This window comes from Labrus bergylta, chromosome 16 (genome assembly GCF_963930695.1).
Source record: "Labrus bergylta chromosome 16, fLabBer1.1, whole genome shotgun sequence".
NCBI classification, from domain to species: Eukaryota; Metazoa; Chordata; class Actinopteri; order Labriformes; family Labridae; genus Labrus; species Labrus bergylta.
In genome coordinates, this window is record NC_089210.1 from 25586374 (window position 1) to 25612138 (window position 25765).

General features: G+C 41.3%; 2 protein-coding genes across 3 annotated transcripts in view; one reads left to right on the forward strand and one right to left on the reverse strand.

Annotated features, from left to right (window-relative positions):
• Nucleotides 1-2850: 2850 nt before the first annotated feature.
• Nucleotides 2851-9294, reverse strand: rdh8a (retinol dehydrogenase 8a). Its single transcript, XM_020640848.3, has 6 exons — nucleotides 8889-9294; nucleotides 6229-6390; nucleotides 5341-5520; nucleotides 4470-4563; nucleotides 4184-4367; nucleotides 2851-4051 (listed from the first exon to the last, which is right to left on the reverse strand). Exons 1-6 carry the CDS (start codon nucleotides 8992-8994, stop codon nucleotides 3824-3826), a joined length of 954 nt encoding a protein of 317 aa, XP_020496504.1. The 5' UTR covers nucleotides 8995-9294; the 3' UTR covers nucleotides 2851-3823.
• Nucleotides 9295-17445: 8151 nt separating this feature from the next.
• col5a3a (collagen, type V, alpha 3a) overlaps nucleotides 17446-25765 on the forward strand; it is a 48269-nt gene continuing 39949 nt past the window's right edge. For both annotated transcript variants that reach the window (XM_065964874.1, XM_065964875.1), the window contains exon 1: nucleotides 17446-17731. In XM_065964874.1, coding sequence (XP_065820946.1) covers nucleotides 17647-17731 — 85 coding nt within the window. In that variant the 5' untranslated portion in view covers nucleotides 17446-17646. The remainder of the gene's footprint in view (nucleotides 17732-25765) is intronic.

A 25765-nucleotide genomic window follows, 5' to 3' on the forward strand; every position in this document is an offset into this window, starting at 1 on the left:
ACACCACCTTTACTTCATTGTCCACCATTAAAACAAGATGATCATGTTACCCCTGCTTAGATTACGTCACCTCTAACCCAACACTATTGACAACCTTTTCTTGTTTGAGAATGATAATGCTTGTACACAGACTGAACCCTGTAATCACAGAGTTTCACAGTCATTGGAACTGGTAGTTTTGAGAGAGTGAACAGAGCGGAGCAAATGATACCACAGTGGGCAAATCAGTCCCGGTCTGGAAATTCCTGCCCAATTGTTTATGTTCTGCAAGAGCAGTAGGGAATGGGAACAACGGTAATGTTGTAATCACAGAGACAATAGTGGTTCTGTGTCTAAAACAAAGTGTATGACTGGCCAGCTGATGCCCAGAAATTCTTATGATTTATGCTGTGACCTCCAAATGATGCTGAGTGGACTTGTAAACAGGCACGCAGAATTAGAGCCAGAGACGATTAAACCTCTCCCTATGTGTGAAAACACAAGTGACCCTACCATGGGTGTGTGAGGGGTCACTGCACAGAGGAGAAATTGAGATGGAAAGAAAAGAGTGGGAGAGAGAGATAGATGGAGAGACAGTGGGAGAGAGAGATAGATGGAGTGAGAGGTAAGGGAGGAGGGTGTAGACGGAGATGAAGTTAGAAGGAGACATAGATGTTTGTTTCTCCCGATGGCCTGTTCTGCCCTAATGGACCAGGTCGCCACAGGCCAGCCACAGGGCAACACGGACCTCTCCTGGTTTGACTCTATGAAGATTGATAGCTCCCTACAGACTTCAGATCAGCGCTGCAGATAGTGATGTGTCCCATGTGGCTCCATTTCCAGTCAGACGTAACATGTTAAATGGTGGCTGACCTCCAAGTTTTCTTTTTTTGTCAGCCTTCACTCTTATTGTTAAGACTTGAATCTATTTCTGATGCCTGGATTGAGCCATATGGTTTTTCTGTTTACCAATTTGTGATACTATTCAGACATAGATAATGGGTAACAAGGGAAGTAATAACAGAAACAGACAAGTGGAGCCTGCTTTTGATCCAACCTGACCTGAGATCAGGCTGAAGCACCCCGTCTAGACATTCAGCACCACTTGATGCCAGCATCCCACAGCATCCATATCTCTCTCTCTCTTTCTTTTGTGCCTCTTGGGTTTTTCACACACACAATCTCTTATTTTTTATTTCTCTTCTTTTCACACTTTTCTAACCTCTGCTGCCTACTTTTGTTTCTGATCTCTGAACTGTCTCATTGCTGTCTGAGTCAGCCTGAGGTGTTTTCCTCTGGTGTTGATGACAGTGAAGGGAGGATAAAGTGAAATGGCTGAACCAGCAATGACTCTGAAACCTTTGAGGGTGGACACATTGCAAAGAAATGTATCATAATAACATGCCACAGATAACTATTGAGGTTCCCCTTTTTCCCTTTTCTCAAGTCATACACTGTTATCAGTACACATAAAGGGTGCATGTAGACAGAGTCTAAGCATGTTTAGTGGCTCAGTAATTGTGACAGGCCTACAATTTAGGGAAGCCCTAACAATGTTACGCTGCCCTCATTATACTGCAATTGTGTTCTTGATTGTGAAACAAAGGTATACAACAATGGTTTGATAAGACCTCTTGTTTAATGAGACTTTGCTGTAACTCCTGTGTTCATTCAATTAGTAAACAGGTCTCCCATTCAGGTCTGGGCACCCCAATTCTAATTTTCCCAAAAACGACACACACACACACACCCCCACACCTCAGTGCCCCAAAGCGCCCTCCACCCCCTGCCCTTAGCCTTCAGCGTCCCACATTGGGTCTTGGCATCCCCCTGAACATTCGGGACAAACAGACTGCTCCCCTAACCTTCTCGGATCCTCTACCTCCCTTCCCCTCCACCCCTGCACACACACCCATTTGATTGTGATTGACAGCGTCTTTGTTCCATTGTACGGAGCTGTCGCCTCTGATGAAGACACATATACAGAGCTGAGGCGCTGTGCTCATTGTACACTGCACAGAAACTACAGGTCTGCAACCAGTTGCACTGTCCTCTGATAATGAGCTCCATGCAGTTGGACAGGGTGACTGTAAGCTGCCTGTACACAGCAGAGCATGTCAGGATGAGGTGGGACAGGATGTGTGTGCAGACTGTACCAACCCTACAGGGCTAAGCAATCCAGGCCAGATCGTAGGCTACTCCCAGAGTGGACCAGGGGGTCCAGGCTCGATGGGCTGAGGGGGCCAGCTGGAGCAGGGCTGCGCAATGTGTCTGAGGAGGCCGTCATTAGGGTTCACCCCTCCTCAGGGATGGGAACCAGGTCACATTCTCTCACACGGCACAAAGCAGGGTGTGTATGCGAGAGGGTTGGGGGTTCAAGGGAGGGGTTTTGATGGGGAGCAGGCCATGACCTCTTTATATCCATCAACAGATCACTAACTTGGCCCATAGACACGTTCATACAAGACACACACACACACGTACACGCAAATACACAGACGCACACACACACATACACACACACACACACACACACACACACACACACAGATGCACAAACACACGCATGCACACTTGTGTTAGTGCGAGTGCACAGACATGCACCCTCGTGCAATAAAAAGATGCTCTGCTTGTTTACCTGGATACAGTCCATACAGCTTTAAAATCTCTGTAAACTGGAATACAGATGTATATTCTACAATGAATAGAAATTATTTTGATAAATTATCATCAAAGTTATCAGTATGGTCTGATGTTGACTATTAAATTACATTAATATATTATAGCCCATTTTTTCATATCAAAGGAATAAAACAAATTGTCCCCCAAATATTGGTGAGTGTCTGCCACAATATGCAACCACCAGGCCTGAACATTTCACTTTTTAATTATATAACATTTGTTTATCTCTGGAAAATGAAAACAAATTCCTTTACACTTAAGCTTCGTCTCCGCTTGCTGCAAAAGCCACATATTGGCTGCAAGGGAAAGACTGTGAAGCATTGCCCCCTCTTGGTACCAAAGAGGTCTTGCAGTCAAAAGACAAACCCTCAGAGCTTTATTTGGCATCTGCAAGCATGCACGGTCACATTTTATAATTGGGAATCCTAAAAACCAAAAGCATACCTTTGAGGGTAAATCAGAGTTCTGTTTATTTCTAAATCACGATGCTAGATTTAAAATATCTGACCAAACCCTTCACAAAATCTTTAAAACAAAAAAAACATTCAGTTTATCAAAAGATTAAAAATATGATTGAACAGCAGTTATGACCACGAGATCACTATGTTAAGGCAAACATGAAAATAAGGGTACAACACATTTAAGGCAGATATATTCATTCCTTCTCTGTCATATACGTTTGAACTCTGTCATGCCAGAGTTTTCTGTAATCTAGGCTACAAGTCAATATTTCTCTATCATTTTTTCTCTCTGTAACTGAGTTCATTTTGTGCTTTGATCTGTCACTGGTCAGGTCATCATGTCCTATATTTGTGTTCTACTGGAACAATATACACATAAACCCACCTTTATTATATTTGTTCAGTTCCTCCCATAAAGCAATGACACAGCCTTTGCTTTATAATATGTATGTACAATAATCCACTGTAGATATTGCTTGTATTTCTGTGTTTGTATGTGAAGTGTGTACTTGAGGTCGTTCTGCATACAATATCTCTGTGCAATTGTGCATGTTTTCTAGCGAAGCTTATCATGGTACTGTTTCCTCCACTCCCCAGGGTTACTGGATCTACTCTACCTGCCGAGCCAAAAACCTCAGGAAAACGGGTAGGGTCAATGAACTGGTAGGGTAAGGGTAAGGGGCAGCATTTGGACACCTTCTTCAGTTAGGTGAGATGGTGCGTCTGCGCAGGCAGCTGCATGTCAGGCACTTGAGGATGCTCATGGTGATGTGCATGAGAGGGCCGAAATTGAAGAGAAGGTTGTAGAAGGTGTTGACAGACAGGCCACCGGTCTCATCTGCATACTTGAGGGCCACAATGGGTGTGTAGAGGTTGTTGGTCAGATTCCTGAAGCGAGGACTGCTTGACTCAATAACCTTTTTAGTGCACTGCAGAGATGAGAGGCAAAATGTTCAATTCTTTAAAGGCTGTTTTTTTGTTTGTATAGTTGAGTGGTTAGAGAAAATAACACTGATTTAGAATTCTATCATAAGTTCATTAAACTGTGAGTTGTAACTTACTTTGGCTATGTCCTCTGGCGTCTGGCCCATGGCTTCAAATATGTCTATGGACGATGGCAGGTAAACGTCTTTAAAGTAACGAACTGTGTCAGCATCTGCTCCTGGATACTCCATCTTAGCCACATCCTCCATCATCTTTGTCTCAAACTCAGTGTGTACGGGGCCAGGCTCGATCATGGACAACCTGAGGGCAGTGAGATGAAGAAAAGGCCCGTGATAAGTTAGCATGTACACTACAAAGTAAAGACAGATGTGAAGGAAGAACAGAGGAAAGAGGGTAATCTACCGGATATTGAACTTCATCAGCTGCACCGCCATACTCTCACAGAAACCCTCCATGGCAAACTTGGAAGCAGTGTAAACATCGTTGAACACCACTCCTGAACCAACCAAACAGAAAGGTAAAGGTCATCCTCCTGCATTGTATTATCACATTTCACTGTATTCAGCTACCTCAAACTAATTTGCACATAAGGCAACTTGAATCATAGGAGGAAACCTGACAGAATATGTGATTTAATTCACTTTATTTTTGCATGTTTTACAACTTAGCAGACTTCAATTTGTTCTGGTCAAACCCTGCCCGTCTGGCACTTCAAAGACGTCTAAACAAACACTAAAAACTTTGCATCCGCTTGTTATTTGACTTAAGACCAGCTGACCTTTATTGGAACTTCAGACATACATCAACGTAGTCAACAATGAAACTAAAGTTTAGCCTTTCATTATGGAAATATATCAGATTTAACATGTAACTTTCACCTAAAAGAAATACTGCGCGCTAGCTAGTGTTGTGTTACTCGAAATCGGTCTTGGTCTAAAGGCCGGTCCTGAGACTCCTTTTTGAAGGTCTCGGTCTAATCTCCGAATTGAAAGCATTTTTACTCTGTGTTGTCTTGACTACAACATTAGCGCTAGCATTGTCTGCAGTACTTTAGGAGTTATACATTTTAGCAGACTACATAACAAAACAATAAATCTACTATTGTTCATTTAATGAGTCAAAGAAATCTGTTTTCTATTATGAATTACTTTTAAGTATAATAATGAATGTTTCAGTGACAATAACATTGATTTGTATAATAATGCAAAAAATTGATCAATCTTAACGGGATTTCAAATTTGATTCGGTTTTTATGAATTTGCACATATCATACCCTGAAGGCCCATGACACTACTCATGACCACAATGTGTCCTGAACGCCTCTTCTTCATGTCTGGCATGACTTCTTTTATCATGCGAACAACTCCAAAGAAGTTGGTCTCAAAAACTCGTTTCATCTCCTCGATGCTGATGCTTTCCACAGGACCCAGCAGGCCCACACCTGCATTGTTGACTGGCAGGACACACACAGATAACATTCGTTATGAATTGGTGGACAAATAAAGATTGATTGATTGACAGAGACAGGGAGAGGACACACTGATTGTACATCAACAAAGCAGACTGTTTTTTTTTCATATGAGAGATGATGTCTGTATTGTTTGCTTTCTTCTCTTGGTGTTTCTACAAAAATTTATCTGTCCATGTCTCCCAGATGGGATTACTTGATGTTGCCACCAGATGGCAGTGTGCGACAACAACACAGAGGTGTGATGTAACACCAGGCCATGTTAAAGGGCCTCTGAGTCTGCAGTTATAAGGTGAAGGGGGATATAAAGTTGTATTTAGTAAAACAGAGGCAGGTTTATAAATAGAACCTTTATCCAGATTGGAGGTTTAATACAGGAACTGAAAAGAATGACCTGTTCACGAGTTCATTATCCAGCAACAAACTATTGACCTTTGTCACACATAATTTTGATACTGTTGCTCTGGAGGAAGAGTTGATGGAGTTTTACACAAATCCCACACACAAAGAAGAAGTTGAATAAGGCAATAAACTATTACCAATTACTGTAACTAAGTCTTTATACAGTCACTTTTTAAATGTATGACTGTAGACACAACACACATTTATACACACGTGTTTATCCAAAAAGAGGGGAGTTAAAGAAAGCATGTCATACAAAGCAGAGAAAAAGGGGTCAAATGTCCCACTCACTCAGGATATCGATATGGCGGTCCTTCACATTGTTGATGCACTGCTTGACAGACTCGTCACTGCACACGTCGAGCGGGAGCAACATCATGGTCTTTCCGTATACATCTCCTGCTGCCTCCACTAACTTGTCCTTCTTCTTCAGGTCTCTCATAGTGGCGATGACTGGGGGGGGGGGGGGGGGGAAATGTTATTGGAATACTACTCTACTTTATGAAAATAAACCCTTAGTCATTACTGAAAATGGTTAAACTGTTGGACTACACAATTTGGAGCAAGAGCTGCAGAGCACATCGAGAACTTCAAATCATCTGAATAAAGGTAGATTTTTAAGGAGCACAGATGGCTTCCCGGATAGCTTGCACCACATGAACAGAGGCTACAGTCCTCTGTGCAGGCGGCCTGGGTTCAAGTCTGACCTGTGGCTCCTTCCCCTCATGTCATTCTCATCTCTTTCTCCCCGGATTCCTGCTCTATTCACTGTCCTATTAAATAAAGGTAGATTTTTATTTTTGTTTATTTTTGTAAACTTTCAGTTTTTTCGAGTTCTATCCTTTGATTAAGAAATAAACAAGAAAGAAAGAAAGAAAATCAGGAATCAATCATCTTCTGTGAGCTGACAAAGGAAAAAAAAAAGTTTGGAACCTTTGTTAAACTGATAAAGTTACAAGCAGAACCAAGAAACCTCTGATCTTTGAGGACACCACCTCCTCCTTATCACACACACGCATGCACGCACGCACACACACACACACACACACACACAGAGTTGTGTCAGCGGGTCAAAGTTCTTAGCACTGACCACGCCTGTCAGTTTACAGCACAGGACAAAGAATTGATTTCCCTGGGCAACATTAACCTACATACAGGAATCTATCACGCTCTGTGACAGCAGCTATCAGCACAGTGTTGTTGACTGGGCTTCCGTGGCTTGCTCCATGGTGTGTGTTTTGCCAACACTTTGCTGACTGATGTTATCTAGCAGGGAAAAGGAAGACAGTGCTCTTGCACAATGGCAATCAGTAGGAGTAAACAACTTCATATTCACACATCCATATGAATCTACCTGTTGTCCTTGACACATACTGGAACAAAGACCAGGTTACAGAAGGAATATTAAAGGAGGGTTTTATGCTGCTATGCAATGTTGCAGATCAAACATTTATGATTTTTTTTTTTAGAGAGAGAATATCAGAGTCCCACAGCTTGTCTTTGCAAGTAGGCAAACACGCTAAACACATCAGTGATGTCTCAAGAAGTGTAATTAATCCTAATCTTCTGATTAGAGTTGTGTGTGTCCACAAAGCAAAAGAGAGATTTATGCATTGGTAGAGAAGTGAACAAAAGATCCATTGTTCTCTTGGCTCCTACAGGAATAACTCTTGGGCCGCTTAAACATTCTTGAATGAATCACATTCAAGAATGGGGGTCTTTTTTTGGGGGGGAGGTCTCTGGGTTTGTTGCATGTCGTTGCAGCTCATTATTCCTTCATGCAAGATGCAATATTTAATCTCATTTGGATTTTCTAGAGATTTATGGGAAAGGACAGATCAGCTTAATTGCTCAGTGTGGCCTTATTAACAAACAGGTCACATTGAGAGAAAAATAAAGCTGCTCAAACCAGCGTTGAGATTTGTTCTCTACTCATCATTTGATGGTAATAAATCCTTTGAATTCCTGGTGACCCCCGAAGAAAGAGTTAACAAACAAATGTTATCTTTAAAAAACACAATCTAACTCTTGCACAGTGGTGTCTTAATTAGTTAACAGCATGAAATACTTAACATACCCCAATAAGGGTGTCAGGTTACCACAATCACAAGTTTAGCTAATAACTCACTCACTGTATGCAAAAGTCAATTATGTAATTCTGCATTAAGTCACACAGAGGGGGGTCTTGAAGGCAAACTCTTATCCGCAGGGGTAGGGGTGTAAAGGTGGTCTAATGTAATTCTGTGTGAGGCTCCATGACATGCCTTTGGATGTCCAATTCCAACAATGACATTAATGATGGCTGGGAAGCAGGAGAGGAGACGCACGGATCAACAATGTCAAAGTGGGACACCCTAACTCCAATGTGCACCAATGAAGACTTCAAAACAAGGCCCTTGCTTTAGAGTGAACCCTCGCTTGTACAGGTCTCAAACTTTGTCCCCCTTTCAACACTCGCCCCAGTGAGGGGACTATAGGCACATTAGACACGGCACTAAACCGGAGCAGGCGGTCTACAATTCACAGCGATAAAAGGGGGCTTTGTGTAGGAGAAGTCACTTGAAAGAGAACTGACAAGACTCCTTTATGATTCCGCCTGGCAAGCGGTATCCTTGCAGAGCCCTACCCTGGAAACTGCACTTTCAGATGATAATAGTTGAGCCAAAGGGGCGACTGAATCCCAGTCCTTACAAAAGGATATAGATCCGATATTAGGCTGCAAGGCTTAGTTGTTACAATTGACATAACTCTAAGTCGCTTACATTGGTGAAACTCGAAGTGAGTTGCGCATAAAACTCAACCGAACTTTGTGCGTAAAGGAGAATGGGTGCAATAGACGAGCTTTGCAGGGAAAAGTAAACACGGAATTGGTTTTCAAGAGACCCACACTATTACAGGCTTGCAACTAATAGGTCCGATCAAGGAAAGAATGTAGAAGAAAGCGCATTTACCATGGTAACGCTTCTTTTCATCTTTGGCCAGCGTGACGGCGATTCGTAACCCGATGCCGGAGGAGCAGCCGGTGATCAGAACAACTTTCTGCCCGCTGTTCGCCATGATTTGTCGGAGTACGCGCTGTGTTTTTCAGCGGTCCTCTGCTCCGGATGGTCGCTGCTGAGGGAGCTACCGATCACCGGACTTTAAAAGAACTAAATCGGATCATGCAGCCACCGCAGCCATGTGAGCGTCTAATTCAGTCACATGTTCGATAAAATCAGCAACCAAAAAAACAGACGTGGCATACAAACACCACTTGCTGACAAGATTATGAACTTCATGGGCACCGCCTGCCCTGAAAAAGAACTTTATTCCTTTAAAATATGTTTGGCCGTGCATGCGCGCACGTGCGTGTTGTGGAGGGGGCAGTGCTTACTTGATTTCTGGGTTGGTGACCCTGACATGTAATAAATAACTGTAATATCCGTAAAGTGTGAATGACATAATGATCATACGATAGTCCTGGTTAAGTGCCATATCAAAGTATTGAAATATGTGTACATTAGTCATTATTTTACAATGATATTGTTTACACCAAAGTTTACATTTTTAAAACGAAAGACATAAATAAAACAAAACAAAAACAAATTGTACTTAACTTGGATGTGTAATTATTATTATTAGGTCTGATATTATTATTTGAATTATTATTATTAATATTATTTTTATTATGCAATTTGTTATTGTCTGGATTAAAGGCAAATGTATCGCTTGGATTGGACTCAAATTGATATAGGTAATCAAAAACAATGGAAATCCCATTCTCACATTTCTTTGGGAAGAAGTCTTTCACGTAATGCGCTGCATTGTGCTGCCATCTGCTGGTTAGAAAAAGCAGCACGCTAAGAAACCGGCTTACTCAATGTTTGGTACCTCATCAAATTAAATCACTTAAATCAAAAATATAAACCTGAAAAAGAAGCTTAGAGAAATAGTGTGCGGCTCCTTTACGTTACTCAAATATAAAAAAAAAATATATATATCCTACCATGAGTAAGGTGACAGTTTTGGTGTTTAGAGGACTCTGTTGTTGACAGATATGTAAAGGGTCAAAGTTCCTCTGATAAAATCTCAAAAATAGACCTACTTCTTTTCTCTGATAACAGGCCAGAGTGCAAGAGTCACAGTCTGCCCTGTTTAGGCCTGTTTGCTAATGTGATGCAACCTCATGCAAGCTGTGAAAGGTTTGGAAGAAGGCTGCAAATATGACTATATCCATTTACTCCAACCCTGTTACTCAAGCACAGATGATTGGATATAAAGGTATTAAAGGGTAGTTCCACAGATTACATCACTTCTTGGTATATGTCTCCAGGTTTTTCTCTCTGAGCTCATGAAACCTGTATGAACCTCAACATGAGGGTCTTATTTGTTTACTTTCTGGTCCAAAGCATTTCTATTATTCCAAAAAAATACTAATAATAAAGTACCCTCCTGTCCACATCCTATATGATCATATATGAGTAAGTATGTTTTTTGAGACAAGACACATTTGAAGACAAAAAAATGTGGGGAGAAAAATTTGGAGATGGCATGCACCAAATAGTCTAACCTCTTGTGTGTAAGGAGGACTGTAGCCTCTCTATACGGGTAACATGCTCTACAAACTGATCAAAACTGGCAACCCCTCCTTATTAACCCCTTTCACCATATTCCCATTTAATCATGTTAACACAGTGTGAAGCATAAAGGTCACTATAAGGACAAGTCAAGAGACGAGGTTTAGAAAGAAGTCACAAACAAACACACTAACAGACCAGCAGAGGGAACATTTTTCTTGTCTTTTCACTCCCCTGTGGGTAACTTATGGACAGGCCTCCATCGTCAAGTGCAGCTATTCATTCCCATCTTAACTTTGAAAGTAGAGATTCACCCATAGGGAAGACATATTTTAACGACAAGTGGAATCTTGACCTGAAGAGTCGAAGGTCAGCCAGAAACCAGCAGGCTGATCATTTGACAGGTTCAACTTGAGAGTGAAAACAATCAATCTGTGCTTTCTAAACTCAATATATGAGAATACACAGTGAAAACTGTGTTTTTCACTCTGGTTTAATCACGACTAATGGTGACAGACTGTTTATTATGCTGCCAACACAGAGTAGACTGTCAGCTTACATAGAGTTCAGGCCTAATTTCCTCCTGTCGTCTCACAGAGCTGATGTCTGCTTATTTAAAAACATCCCTAAGCCATGACCCATTTTCTCTCTGGAAAGCAAACGTTTACAATGAGATTGTATAGTATAAGTCTCATTTGTATTGTGAGATAGTGCTACTCTAAATCCAAGCTGCAGTGTGACATTTATCTTATATATTTCTTGTTTTGACTACATTTCCTATTTAAGCTATTCTCCGCAAACCGAAATCAACCAGCAGCTGAGTATGAAAAGTTCAAATAGATCACCAGAATCACAAACCAGTAAGACATAATGACACATGAAAAAAGAAAAACCTTGATACTGTGTTTAGTTAGTTCAATAATTAGTGTAAAATTAATTTTTGCATGTTACTGTTTGTATTTTTTTTTTGCAGATCAGCGGGGGGGGGGGGGGGGGGGGGGGGGGTCTGAGCTGATGTCATGGCCAGGGGTGGACAATGAACCTTTGACCCAGAAAAGCCTTTGGCTAACCATTTGGCTATTTGCTGCCAATTTTGTTTTAAAATCAGCAAATCCAATCTTTTAAAATGAGACATAACATAAGGAAAGTTCAGTTCTAAAAGTCTGCAGAGTCAAACCTTTAAGGTAGAATCACAAGGCGCCTAAACTCGTTTACCATAGATACCTCTCTTGGTGATCCGAACTGTTAACTCAGTTTAACAACAGAAACGCTGTCACGCACCTGTCAATATCATGTGTCCATGTAACATACAATTTTGTTTGTCTTAATCAAACAACTAGTGTATCAAAAGGGAAACTGTTACATGGCTGTGTACTGTACGAGGTGCGTGAAGCTCCAGAGTAAATCGGTGCAGTAAGCACAGGGCCATTAGTTGCATGCTTTCTCTTGTGCCTGTGGAGAAAGTGGACAGGTGTGGGTGAAGATGAAGAGAGATGGGTGGAGAAGAGGAGGGGCACCTTACGGCCAGTGATGTCTAGCAGCCTCCAAGCTACTGCTGGAATTTCAGAAGATTGAGGCCCTCAGACACAGGAGGAGAAAGGAAAGTGACAACGAGGAGGGGAAATACAAGCCCCTACATGTTCCTCCATGACACACGTTTTCTCTGCTTTAGATGTGTTGTTTTAAACTCTCCTCCCCCTTTCACCTCAAACTTTTCTCTATCCACTTTCTCAGCTGCACCTCATCGAACCCTTAATAAAGCAGCCAGTTTGAAAACATCCTTCCTCTGAGCTTCTCTCTCTGACACCTCTGGGAATTTTCAATATACCCAGGCTCATCTGTTAAGCCTTTATGGAAGTATGGAAGTCAATGAAAAAGTCAACTCCATCACTTCTAAACATTTTAGAGCTTAATAATCAATTTCCTGTGTACTGACTTTATTTATACATGCTTGAGCAGATGCTTTTGGGACTTTCATTGTTTTTCTGTCTGACTTCATAAGACAATACCCGTCATAATCTGTATTGTGTGATTAAGTAAACAAGATGTTTTTCATGTCAAATGCACATCAGACTATTTCAGCTTCCTACATTTCATTATTTTCATCAAGAAGTAAGCGCATTAAACCAACCATCCCCTTGTTTCAGGGGCATCTCAATGCATTGGACAATAGACAGTCACCGGCTGACGCTACTGGAAGCACAGTGGACTGTGGCTGTGTGAAAGGGCCTAGAGGACTGGAATGTTTGCCACAGGTCAGGAGTGTAGTCTGCAGAGGAGGTGTGGAATGCAAACTTCATGAGAATAAAAGGGATGAAGGGAAAGAGAAGCTGGGGGTCGCTGGGCGGGAGGGAGACTTAAAAACAGAAAAAGAATGGGTGCAAAGACTCAGAAAGGAGTGTACTGGGAAAGTGTTTTAGTGTCTGAGGCGGACAGAGAACACTGTTAATTGAGGGAAAGTGCTTAAAGGGTTGCCCATGAGATGCACAAGTTAAAACTGTCGCTGCAGCTGCAGACCACACACAATGAGCACTGCAGTGACCGTGATTTAGGGGGGTGTAACACACACATTCTCATCATAATGTGAATGACATTCTTAGAAATATTCTTGGAGCTCATTATTATCTGCCCGTCACACACTCTCAGTCACATTGCTGCTGAAAAGCATCACTCACATAGTTCATTTGAGATTCGACTACAAAAAAAAAAAGTATTTGAATTGATTGAAATAGGAACACAACTATAGAAATAAAGCATGAAGCACATTGCTACTTTTTGGTTTTCCAGAAGTTTTATTAACTCAAAGCAGACAGCAGATATAAACAACTCTGTGGTGCCAGTTCTATCTCATTTTAGGCAAACTAAGTACACTTAAGGATTCCTGGTGAGTTGTCCACTTTGCAACAGTGGCGCCTTGCAGAAGTCTTTAGACAGAATCATTGTATTATCCTTAAGGCCTTCATGTACTCTCATTTATGTACTCCTCTCATAAAACACATTTTATGTGACACCAGGAAATTATTAAGCTCTCAAGTTCCTTAATTGCTGCAAGCCGTTACAGGATGATACAAAATCTGAATGCGTTTTTTATACACAGACAGAAAGTGTAAAGGAAAATACACACTAATTGTTCCTCTATTTAATAATCAATTAATGCAATCATTGTGTACTGTGCAGCATAGGGTAGAGGGGGGCAAACAGGCGGGGAAGCTTCGGTGCGGTTGCTGACTGAGTTTATTTAGTCTATTTGCTTGAGCAGTTAATTTAACAGACAGGGTCCTTAGATGTTAATTAGCTTAGTCCGCTGTCATGTCTAAGTATTATAATTATCACCAGACTGGCAGATCCCCTGGCTCAGTCCAAAAGGGGAAATTTCCACATTTCCCGTGGTCACATCCCTGGTTTGGCAACTTCATTAGAGCAAGGTTAAGCAACTGACTGTCTTGAGTAATATATCTAAAACCACATTTCGGCATCAAAACTCCCTTATGGGTCTGATGGGGATCTTGCTCCTTTTTAGTATCACTCATGAATTTAATCTTGACCAATACAGAAACAGCATAACTGATTGGTTAAGGTATGAGCAGCAGTGGTGATGAAATACCAAGCAGGCAAAGAATCCTGTCTGATGGGTTCAATTTACCGCAGGGACTTTAACCCAGAGTACCTGACGCTAAATGGATTTTCATCACAGGATGTGGCTTGGTGAAAGCTCTTATGTAAGAACACACTCTCTGTGATATATGGAGATGCTATCATCAGCTGTCTGTGGGTGGCACGAACACATTTCTCTTGAGGTGCTTCAACAGATCAGGGTTTCTACAGACCTCAGAGAGATTAACCTACATATTCCCCCGATGAGCAATGTATGTATTTGTTCACTTCCTTTGTTTTCTACCTTTCAGTCTTGTACTCTGTATGAGTTAAAGATCTCAGATTCTTCTTGATTTTAAGAGACTTACAAAACCCACACTAAACAATCCTGCACCAAAGTAATGTTTGTCATCCTAGAACTGAGACTATAGCTTTTTTCTTTCATTTATTCCAGACAGATGTTTGCTGTTTCTTAAAATGTTTAAGCTCAAATAGAAACTGTAGATGTGATTCATTCATAATTCTGCTCTTTCAACCCCCCCCCCCCAACATACAAACACACACACAAACCACAAACTTCGACAAGCAGTCATCAATCACACCCCTCTTTAAATGTGTCTGATATCGTAATGACAGAACGTTTTTCATATAATATACAACTACGTGACATCACCTGCCGCAGCTAATTGGAAAGCGATGGCGTAGTTACTTGAAATGATTTGTTAGGTGGTTTTCACGACTGCTTAGGAAATAAAAATGTATTTCCCCCTTTGAATATTCATAAATTCATTCTTGGCAAAGTGAAAGAGTCGGTCTCCTCTGTCTTCTGAGACTTCACAGGCATATTTTTCCTGACAGTTTGCCTGTTGTCCTGTTCTGGCATGTTCTCCAACACAAGGAAGCAGACTGGAGGCGGACTCAATTGGAAGCCCATTTTAAGGGTCACTAATTTGAAATCTGCACCTCTTAAGGTTATTAAGGTTTCGCTGTTACTCACAGGGTGTAAACGATGCTGACAGATGACTTCACTTCACTTTCCAATCTCTCAGTGATGAAATGATAAGAACATTCAACATTATTTATCGGCCCAAAATGACCTGCAGAGAGAGAGAGAGAGAGATAGAGAGAGAGAGTTAAGAGACTAACAGAAACACCTCCTTGGCATTATCTCCATCTCCAAAGTATCTCATGGATTCATCTCCTTCCCAACTTCATCACTCATTTATCCATTAATACATGTCACAACACATATGGAGTATTATTTTCTAACTTTGCTGCCCAACATGATTTGTATTAGCAGTGTGTAAAGTTAGTTTCCATGGTTTCATTCAAAGAGGCCGCCAGCATGAGCTGATTTCATTCTCCATGTTAGAAACTTCTCAACAGTATTTATTTGTGTTGACATCATCTTGAAAAGGATCACCTCCTGACCTTACATTAATCATTATCAGTGTGATTTATAAAACTGTTTGACTTAATGAAAGTTGACAAATAACTGGCATGGGATGAACGGAGTGACTTTGATTTTAATTGGATTTTTCCTGTGCATTACATTCACGTCATGTGTAATAACTTACATATACGAGCTGGCTCTCAGCAGGCTAAAGTTTGTTTGCTGCCAGACAAGTAAAAAAAATATACATCAATGTCTAGGTAATTTCTGAATAAAAAACGATACTTATTTAGTTAATTATACTGTATGTTTTAAAGAATAATATGAATGTGTAAGTTGTACGGGCCCAGGCAAAGGTACACAGCACGTGCTGTGGAAATATTTCACACCCAGAGCTCAGACTACCAACTGGACTCTTAGTAACTATCTGCTAAAAGCTGCAAGGAATGCGGCCCTGACTCCGGCCTGCTAAGCTGGTACAGAGGAGGGAGACGGTGGGAGGTCAGGGCGTCTGCTGTTTACCTTCCAGATCAACCTCCATCTGTCCACTTATCTCAGTGCTTCTTTCAAACCCCCCATATCTCTCATTTCCATATGATCACGTTCCCTTTTGTGCTCCAACTACTTCCTAGAGGGTTCCTTTTTTAATGATGCAAAATATGTTCTTGTTTACCATGAATGATGAAGCCTAACTTATTTTGGATTTACATCATCAACGTCTGTGGGTCAATGATGTTTATTAATTTGTGGTGCAGGGTTGGTTTGGCTAAAGGACTGATATAAAACAGTCTGTTGGGATAAAAGACATGAGCTGTCACATTAAAATGGATGTGTCTTTCCTTCTTTCTGTGGTTTGTTCTCCCTTGAGAAATGTTGACTTGGATTATTGTCTCTGAATGTTCTCTCTCCTTCACCCTCACTTTAAACAGATCTGTCATAGATTGGTTTCTGGAAACGTTATCTCTTATAATTTTCAATTAGACAGGGTCTTCACAAGTCTTATCTCAGAGCATGCCTCAACTGAATACCACAGTGTTCCACAGAATTAATTAGACTTCTGGCAGGACTGTATTCAGCCTGCACAGGTAATCGACACTGTGCAGGCTTACATTCTGGCAGATGATTTGGACAGATAGTCTCAGCTGTTTTAGGAGGTATAGATGAATTGTCACAACCGATTGTTTCTGCTCATTTCTGTTAAAAAGTTCTCATGGTTTAATGCAAACATACTCCTACAACTGGTGGTGCACAATAATTAATATTCCTGTTTTTAATAATGTTTTCAGCCAGGTGTGCATGCCCCTGAACTAGTAATCCTTGCCCTTTGACCTAAGGTGATTCTGCCTGCAGCTTCTCTGTGGTCAAGCTTCAGCCTGAACAAGCATCACAGAAACGCTGCAGCAATGCTGCTCTGACCTTAGACCGATGTTAGAGATAACCTGCTAATACCTAACTCCATGAACTGTCCAGAGGTGTTGTTATGATGAGGAGTATTTACCAAGTGCTGTGTGTAAGTTCAAATGCCTTTCAGCATCAAAGGATTAAGTCAAACTTGTGATCTTCACTCTCCACTGACGCTGGGAATGGGAAACATGTATCAACAACTTAATAAAGAGATCTCTGAAAGTTTTCCAACATCAACATTAATATAATGGCTGTCTCTATCCTTGTACTGAGACTTCATTTTAGGAGCCACCTACATTCAGGTGTGCCTCTTGTTATAGTTTCTGTGGCTAAAATAGCACAAAGAGCTACAAGATAAGCAACAATGAGGACACTGACAGGTTAGCAGTTAACACCATGTTCCTCCAATGAAATGAGACCTAACAAATTATCGCGTGTAATAAAAGTAATGTATGATGGATGGTGTTCTGCAGGCGCCCAGGACAGCGTCCTATGGGAGGGAAGAGGCAGAGGAGGAGGAGAACAGAGGGAGGGAGTGAGGGTGAGAGGGAGAAATTGAATGAGAGGGACAGAGCGAATCTGAGATCTGAGAGGAGCCACCACAACAAAACTTCTCCAACTATCAAGCAAGTGGAACTACAGACTGGTTTCTCTCTTATTTTTTCTCTCCGCATGGCTGCTGAGTTTTTGTTAATATAATCTGTGCAGCAGAAAGTTCTGGTGGCGGAGGCAGAGGCAGAGGGGGGGTCTCCGCTGGTAAAGATGGATCATTTAATAAGGAGCAGGTTACGCAGGAGAACACCGCTATTTATTTTGATTCTACTTCATGTGACGGCGACACAAGCGGGTAAAGTATCCATTTGAACACCTTCAGTTCAATAATAGAGATATGTATGTGCTACAAACGTTGGTGAAAATGTCAAAAAGTAGTCCCGTCACTGCATTTACTAAATGATGCACTGACCCCTCTAAGTTATCAACACTTTCATTCAGCAGGCTATTTGAACCCAGCCAATACCAAAACATTAACGCAAAAAAATGTTTTTTAAACTTTATTGTTACTTTGCATCCTAATTTAAATACTATCAGTGCTTTAGATCTGTGTGGGTGTTTGGTGATGCTTAAATTTGCCCCACAGAGTCGCCTCAGGCTGGAATTCACACTGTGAGCTGTCTCCAAATTACTTTTAGAACTTGTCAGAACCTTTCAGAAGTGTGCAAATGATTTACGTTTTTCTGTAGCTTATGAGATATTTGTTATATACGCATAGCATACTTGTTAAACGTGCTTATCCTTGCACAAGAGGCACGCTGTGAATTATTCCACGTTTCCTGCTCCAGCTTGCATTGTTATTGAACACATCTCCAATGTTTAGACGTTAACGTCCTCTTCCCGCGTCAGGTGTGCTGGAGGACTTGGAGCGCGCTCAGGAGATGTATGATGTCATGTTTGAGTTTGCTTGTGACCAGCGTCGGTTTACTGTGAAGAGGTTTAGCGTTGGCTTGAGAAAGAGGTGAATGGCTGAACACTGACCGAGCTGAGTAGATTAAAATTCCTGTCATGGATCTGTTTAATGTGCCCTCTGCTCGCACAGGTCTTAAGTGAAGGCGCTTAGCACTAACACTCTTACTGCCTTATTATGAGTATTCTGACACACATTAATATTATACACGTTTTATTGCAGGCGACCACCTCGGGTCATATTTTACCCTGTTGTAACATAATCACTCTTTGTCTTCTTGAAGGAGAGTGACTGCCCTCACTGTTCAGTTTATCCACCTGCAAGAAGAGGGCTGACCTCTGCAGCTGTGCCTGTCTGTCTGACTGTCTGTCTGACTGCAGGTGTCAACATTTTCTGCCTTGTTCAGCAAGTGCTTCAGCCATTTCAGGACCTCCTTGTCCCAAATTTAGCCAGGAACAGCCAGCTTGTGCATACAGTATGTCATTTGGCCCATGGCTGTCTGACACCCACACAGGCTTCACGCCCTGTGGCCGTGTCCTGAGTGTCTTCTACTGGCCAGCAGACGATTTCCTTGCAGGTGCTGTGTTTTAGAGACTCCCTGATGGAGTGACATGTCTCAACAGCAGAAGTTAACCCCATGGTCACCAAGAAGTGCTTAAAGATGCCTTATTTTTTACTCTTGGCTTTACCACATGCTCACTCTTTATAGCTGGCTGATGGCAGTGAGAAGTGAGCCAAAAGGACACACTCACATTCAAGTGACACAGCGGGCCTGGTGTCCCTGCTCTCTAATGAGCGCCTGTGAAGTGTGAGGCTGAGATGATTTAAAAGTGCCGGACATATGGTGGAGCTGATATCGAGATCTTAGATATGTACACATGGTTGATATTGTGTTTGTGACCCTCAGTCGGGTTGTGTGTGTGTGTGTGTGTGTGTGTGTGTGTGTGTGTGTGTTTTTTATTTTTCAGTGCATGAAGGTTTTCCCATATGTTTTCTGTGTGTGTCCCACAGAGATGAGAGAGTACTTTGTAGTCATGTTTGCTGACAGGAAGTGAGACATTCTTGCACAAGTCCACAGTTAGTTTCACTTAGAATCCTCTGTTCTTTTGCCTCAACACATTTTTGTTCATCTTTCTTTTTTTCTTTCTGTTCTTCAAAGCCTGGGAATAGGGAGTGTTTGTTTTTTTTATGCTATTTGCCTTATCTCTTAATTTACATCATCCTTTTCCTCTTGCCTATGCCCTGCCTTATGCTCAACTGATTCTATGAAGGGGAGAGGGGGGACGTGCGTACAGCCCCCTCACTGGGTCCCGTTTGATCCAGTCTCTTCGGCAATCCTGCATCCGACTCCTAAAGGAGGATGGCGAGCCTTGTTTGCCTTTGATCTGGCAACAAATTAGAGGCAAATGAAAACAAATGAAAAAGCAGCTGAATTTTGCAGGATACAGACTATGAAAAGAGGAATTTCCACGCCTGTTACGGATCTAGTGTGCTCCTGATTTTGTGTCTCTCCAGTGGAAACATTAAACACTACACGTTTCTGATATGCTGATGTCTGTCCCCGAGCTGCTGATGCTGCAAGTATTATATCAAACTGCATCTCAGACATTTGATGAGGGGGAATAGTTTTCTTTAATATGCAGAGGTGATGCTTAAACAATTCATGAAACTGGACTGCAATCTATAGTATTCCACTCACATCTGGCTTCCAGAAACTCAGTGACTCCTGTCCCCTCAGGCTTCTGTGGCTCTGGGTTTCTGATCACTCGATGCTTTAAGAAGCTTTCTGTGGGACCGGTTGGAGATTTCTCCTGTAGAATTACAATGAGCAGACATCAGAGGAGCTGACTTCACTGCAGTGTCCCCTTCTATTTCATTTGCCTCTTTCACCCAGTTTATGAGCCTCAGGACAGTTTAATCGTCCCTCATATGGTCAATCACATCTAAGTGGAGGTCAAAGTCATTAGGTTTATTATACCCTGTGTAAAAAATAGTCTGCTATTCTGCGTGACACTGTGACCTAGCTCATATTTTAACTTATCTGAACCTGCTAAGTGTCACTTAGCATAGACACTAAGCTGCTAACATAGAGGGGGAATGATTCCCGCAGAGGCCCACATCCTGTGAAGAATGTCTCTCCCTCAGAAGCACAAAGGGACACGACTTCAAAAGGAGCCTGTGTATATACCTGTATTACAAACGCCTCAACGTTTTGATGTCTGAGAGACTAAATGACAGCTTGGGATGAAACTTTAATAGCTTTGGTCATGTGCGTGTTTGCATGTTTGTATCACGGTAATCCTCTGTGCCTTAGGAGGTGTGTTTATAGGACAAGTGCATGAAAATTGAGTGTGTGCACTCGTTTTTGTACATTTTGGTTGTCTGTTGTGTCATATTTACTAACCTGATATCCTCAGAAATAAAAAAAGTATGATAGAAGGTTTATCGTTCATAATCGACATTTTAACCCCTCCCTCCACCTTTTAACATGGGGTTTAAAAATAAAAATAAAAAACGGTTCAGGCTAGGTTGAGGGCCAGTGTTAAGCATACAGCAGACATTTTTGGGAGTCGATTTACTGTGTTTAAAGAATGTCCTCACAAGTATAAAAGTTTGTGTTTGTGTGTAGCTGTGCCTGCCCTGTTAGGGTCTGCGAGGGGCAGGTGTTTTCTCCATGGGCCGAGCAGCTTTTGGCCTGTCAGCTCATCACGCTGTGAGCAAACATGAGCAGAACAAACTGTGGAGATTTAAGAATTTGGTTCTGATGTGAATTAGAAAGAAATGTGTGACCAGATTCCAGTAGAAACTCTCAGCTTCCACACGAAATTTAAAATCTCACGCAGAGCTTTGGCCTAAACAACAATGTATAACCAATGACCCAAATCCAGCACTGCACTCTGACCTTACATTTATTAATGTTTTCATATTGAAGACTTTGGAACATTCACCTAGAATTTTTAATTGATATTGTAATTTTTCTTCATTAATGATTCAAAGGGTCAGCCAGTATTCAGTTTATATAAGAAACAATACAATAAATAAATAATGGAAAACTTTAAAAAAAAGACAAAGAAAAAGCCTTGCACACAGTTTGGCTTACTTGTGCTGCCTTCTTTAAATTCATTTGAATGTACATTCAGCATATTCTCTCTCTATGTGCAAAGGAAACTCAGCAGCTACAGATTCAGACATGGCCCTTGTGTTTGCATGTCTTTAGTTATCTTGTATCTCATGCCTACACAGGCTGCAGAGTATCATCTTATAAATATTAAAGTTGTGGTATTATAAATATTTTGGTATTACATGCTGAAAATGGTTTTAAAAATTGATGTAAGGCACTGTGGGTTGCTTTTATCATCACCTTTTTTTAATCTCATAATAATATTTATGACTTATAATAACCCACATAACCCTGAAGAATAAGTATAAAACTATTCCCAGGGGTTGTCTACAGAAAGGCTGACTTGACTTGCTCCTAAACTCTCAGTGATAACCGAAAGCAGACCCAACCGCAAGCTCTCTCTCTCTTAGCTTGTATATTTTAAGCCTAGTAAATGCCTTTGTCTCTGCGTTACAATAAATGTACCTTTGTCTTTCTAACACACTCCTCTCTCTCTCTCTTTTTTTAATAACATCTGTTTTCAAGTAAAAGAGCAAAGTGTTGGACAAATGAAACAACACAGTGATTCAGAGCAACATCTTGACAGGGGCAGAGGTCCAAGAGCTGTTTTTCCCCCCTACTGTTGAGTCAGTGTATCAGTCCTATTTGGCTGTTCATGTGTTGAGATATTCATCTGTTCAGAGTGTATTAGCTCTCCTCGCCCCATAGTGTTCTTGTCCACAAACAGCAGTGACCCAGACAAAAGGTCACACCCACTGCTAATTAGATTAAGGCAATTCTTCATGGAGCCTCTGTCTGGATTTATTCAAGTGGATCTATTACCAATACTTCGTGATTCTTCCCAACAGGTTTTACAGCTTGTTACAGCTAAATGAATCTGAAAAAAAAAGCTTTCCCAGAACTACTTTATATAATTAACAAGTTAACAAATGTTGAAAAAGGGAGGGGAGGTGTACTGCCAGAATGTTTCTGCTTTATAGACATATGTTCCTTGTATGATTTTGTATTGCTGCTTTATTATCACAAGATGCCTCCCAACTGAAATGTCAGGTTCAAGAGTCAGTTTTTTTTCCTATACTCATCTCAGGGTGTGGTCCAGGATACTATGAGTTGTCATTGCCCAGATTCATTTTGGTGTAATTCCTTGTTAAAATTCCCCAGTTCCCAGACGCAATACATTCTGACAGTGCAGTACTGTGTGTGTGTGTGTGTGTGTGTGTGTGTGTGTGTGTGTGTGTGTGTGTGTGTGTGTGTGTGTGTGTGTGTGTGTGTGTGTGTGTGTGAGGGGTATATTCAGGCTGGGCTGAGTGTAGGTGGTGTGAGTCATACAGAATGTCTTCAGAGACATTTGCTCTAGTAACACACAGAACGCATTATGTCCGTGTATGACTGAGCTGTATGACCACAAGACATGGAGAGACTGTGTCAAGTGTCACACAGGCCGTGAAGATAAACAGATGTAGTGTTTGGTGGCATTTCCAGAGGGTAGTGCCCAGATTGTATTTTTCTCTCAGACATGTGGACAGCACTGTTACCGGGCAGATATGGTTGTTTCTGAGAGAAAAAACAAAAGATAGATAAGGAAAAGAAATGTCTATGTGCAGAATCTGTATGATTTTGTACCTGCAAAGCAATTTCTGTATATACTGGACAGTGTGCGTTAGCTTCTACTTTTTCCAAAATTTGCCAGATGTCTGTGAATTTTCTGGATATTTCAGCTACTTCCCTTGCACTCTGACATTTTGTCGTGAATGGAAAAAACTCTGAGTCATCAGTCCGTAGAGATTCTCCAATGCGAGTAGAAACACATCTTCAAGTAGTGGGAGAACAGCCTGCGTCACAAGCCAATCAGAATAACCATCAGGCTGCAGCTTGTATCTGCTGTCCATCAGAACCTGTTCCTAAAGATGTTTATCGGCTAAATGCTCATTGGCTCTTATTATCTTTCTCTAAGTAACACGATTTGACAGGTGAGACAAAGTCATGATTACGAGACAAAGTCTAATGAGATGCAAGCAAAGCCTGCTCAGACAGTCAGAGCTGCAGGATAGGTGAGGAGCCTGCAAGAACGGGCTCAACTTAAGGATCCAAAAAAAGGGAATAGATTACTGTCTTTTATTGACTGCTGCCTGGATCCAGACTTGACATGGCTGGCTGCCACTAGCCTGGGGTTTTCCTCTTGACGCCAGAATCAAGGCTGGTGGTATTGAAATGGGGAAATACTGGATGTTCTGCAGAAACTTGCTTGTATTAATGTGGGTTATTCTTGCATTGAACTGGTGTCTGTTGTTTTTTGGTGCAGAAGCTAACAGGGTTGCATCTGTTTAAGTCCAACATATTGTTTTCACATGTCCTCTGAATCTGCTTGCCAAACTTATCTCTCTACAGGTTATTTTTCAAATGTGGGTTTGGGATGCCTATTATTCCCCGCAAGTTTAACTGGCAGTTTGTTGTGAATTGTTCCCTTTTGGAGGAATTTCTCGTACTTGTCTCCGATTTCTCCCTCTGGCATTGTTGCACATTTTTGACTGTTCTCTGTTGTCATGGGAGAGTCAGAGGTCAACGCTCTCCTGTCAATGCATAGCTGGAACAAAGTTAGGATTGAGCAATGGTTATTTTTAAAAGTCATTGTGGTTGAGGGAGAATTCTCTTTTCTTTGGACCCTTGGGTGCATTGACATGCCATTCTTGGATTGCTTGAAATGAAACTATTTTTGCTGAAAAGTAGATTATGGTAGTTTGTTTTGAGGCCATTCGGTCAGGTGGTGTACTGGATGAAATGAACCACAGAATCCTGGAAAATTTGATCCATGTTGTTTCAATTAAGAACAGTATTCAGACTGTTCCAAACTCCACTGACTTATGACCTCTCTTCCTCCCTGTGAATGGGGAAACATGGGAGAGAAAGAGAAAGAACAAGACAGACTGATAGAAAGACGAGCAGTAGAGAGAAAAATAGAGATAGATAGATAGATAGATAGCTAGAGAGAGAGAGTTTCTGACCTTTGAATAAAACACAAACTTCCAACTTTGGAAGGAAATTGATTTGCAGTCAGGAATCGAAGGAGGCTACAAAGAAAGTACACAGAGCTCACATGGGATTAGAGGAAGACAGAGACGCTCCTTCCAATTCAATTAAACACAAACATCAAGGATTAAGACCCAGACATGATGTAAAAGTAGACTGGTGTCAAGTAATAAGCTCTTGGGGAGAAATGTCGATGCGCTCCTTCTGAGGGAAAATCATACGAATAAAAGACACTCTGACATGCAAGCCATGTCTTTGTTTTGATGTCATAAAGGTCAGTTTGGTTGCAGCACATTTTCTTCACTGCCCAACTTAATCCTTGTCTATCAATTTTAAGTCCTAAAGCATTGAACATTTCTTAAAGATAACTAACACAAGACCTTTTTGTACATACTTGCACAACATACTTGAAGTGGTCACTGGAGTGTGACCTTTTAAAGTCAACAGATCCCTTGTTCCTTTACACTTGGTCAACTGTCAGAGTGGCTGGAGCAGATTTGATCTTGTAACATCGTATGACATACAAACGTTTTTTTTCTGTAAGACGTTAACAGGTCCTGTAATTATTTGATTCACGCAGCTTGTTTATGACTCTGTATGGATGCAAAATGTATACCCTGAGGTCTTAAATACCTAGATCTAATAGATCTGTAGCTAATGTGTGCATTGTTGGGACCCAGCTGTAATTCACAGCTTAGCCTATTTACAGCCTGGTTGCCATGCTATGGGACTATGAGGGTGATCTCTCAAAGCTGCTTGGAATAAACAACCTCTGCTATGCAAATAAATAATGCCATAAAATGTAAAGCTGTGTTCTTCTGCAAGCAATGTCTGCGCAACAGTAAACTCTGTCCACATGTTTAATTAACAAGGAGAATAAAAGGTATGAGCGACAAGAGCTACAGGAGGTAATTTGGGTTTAGGATCCTCATTTCAGATGCCTGGAATGCTAAGTGCTGAGTTGCTCTGAACAGGTTCTCTATAGCAGCTGGTTGGAGACCGACTGTGCACAAAGCTCTGATCCTGCCTAATGCTCATGGCAGCGCTTTATCAATAGAACATCTAATAACACAACCAGCAGACTTCTAATAAAACACAGGCTCATTGTAATGAGAGAGAGCCAAGACTGGGAGAAACCTCATATCTACAGGCGGAACAGTTGCAAAGCTGAATGAAAATGTGCATAATGTGATACTGTGTATTTTACAACAAGAATAACATCTAATTGGAATCTTTAATGCGATATGTTTCGAGTAAACAGAAACATGTTG

What these genes read in the sequence shown, in the direction of transcription:
- rdh8a (XM_020640848.3), bottom strand. Translation starts at nt 8,994, where the DNA reads ATGGCGAACAGCGGGCAGAAAGTTGTTCTGATCACCGGCTGCTCCTCC. An exon ending in TGAAAAGAAGCGTTACCATG is followed by an intron (nt 6,391 to 8,888) that starts GTAAATGCGCTT and finishes CCCCCCCCCCAG; the next exon opens with TCATCGCCACTATGAGAGAC. An exon ending in CTGATGAAGTTCAATATCCG is followed by an intron (nt 4,368 to 4,469) that starts GTAGATTACCCT and finishes CACTGCCCTCAG; the next exon opens with GTTGTCCATGATCGAGCCTG.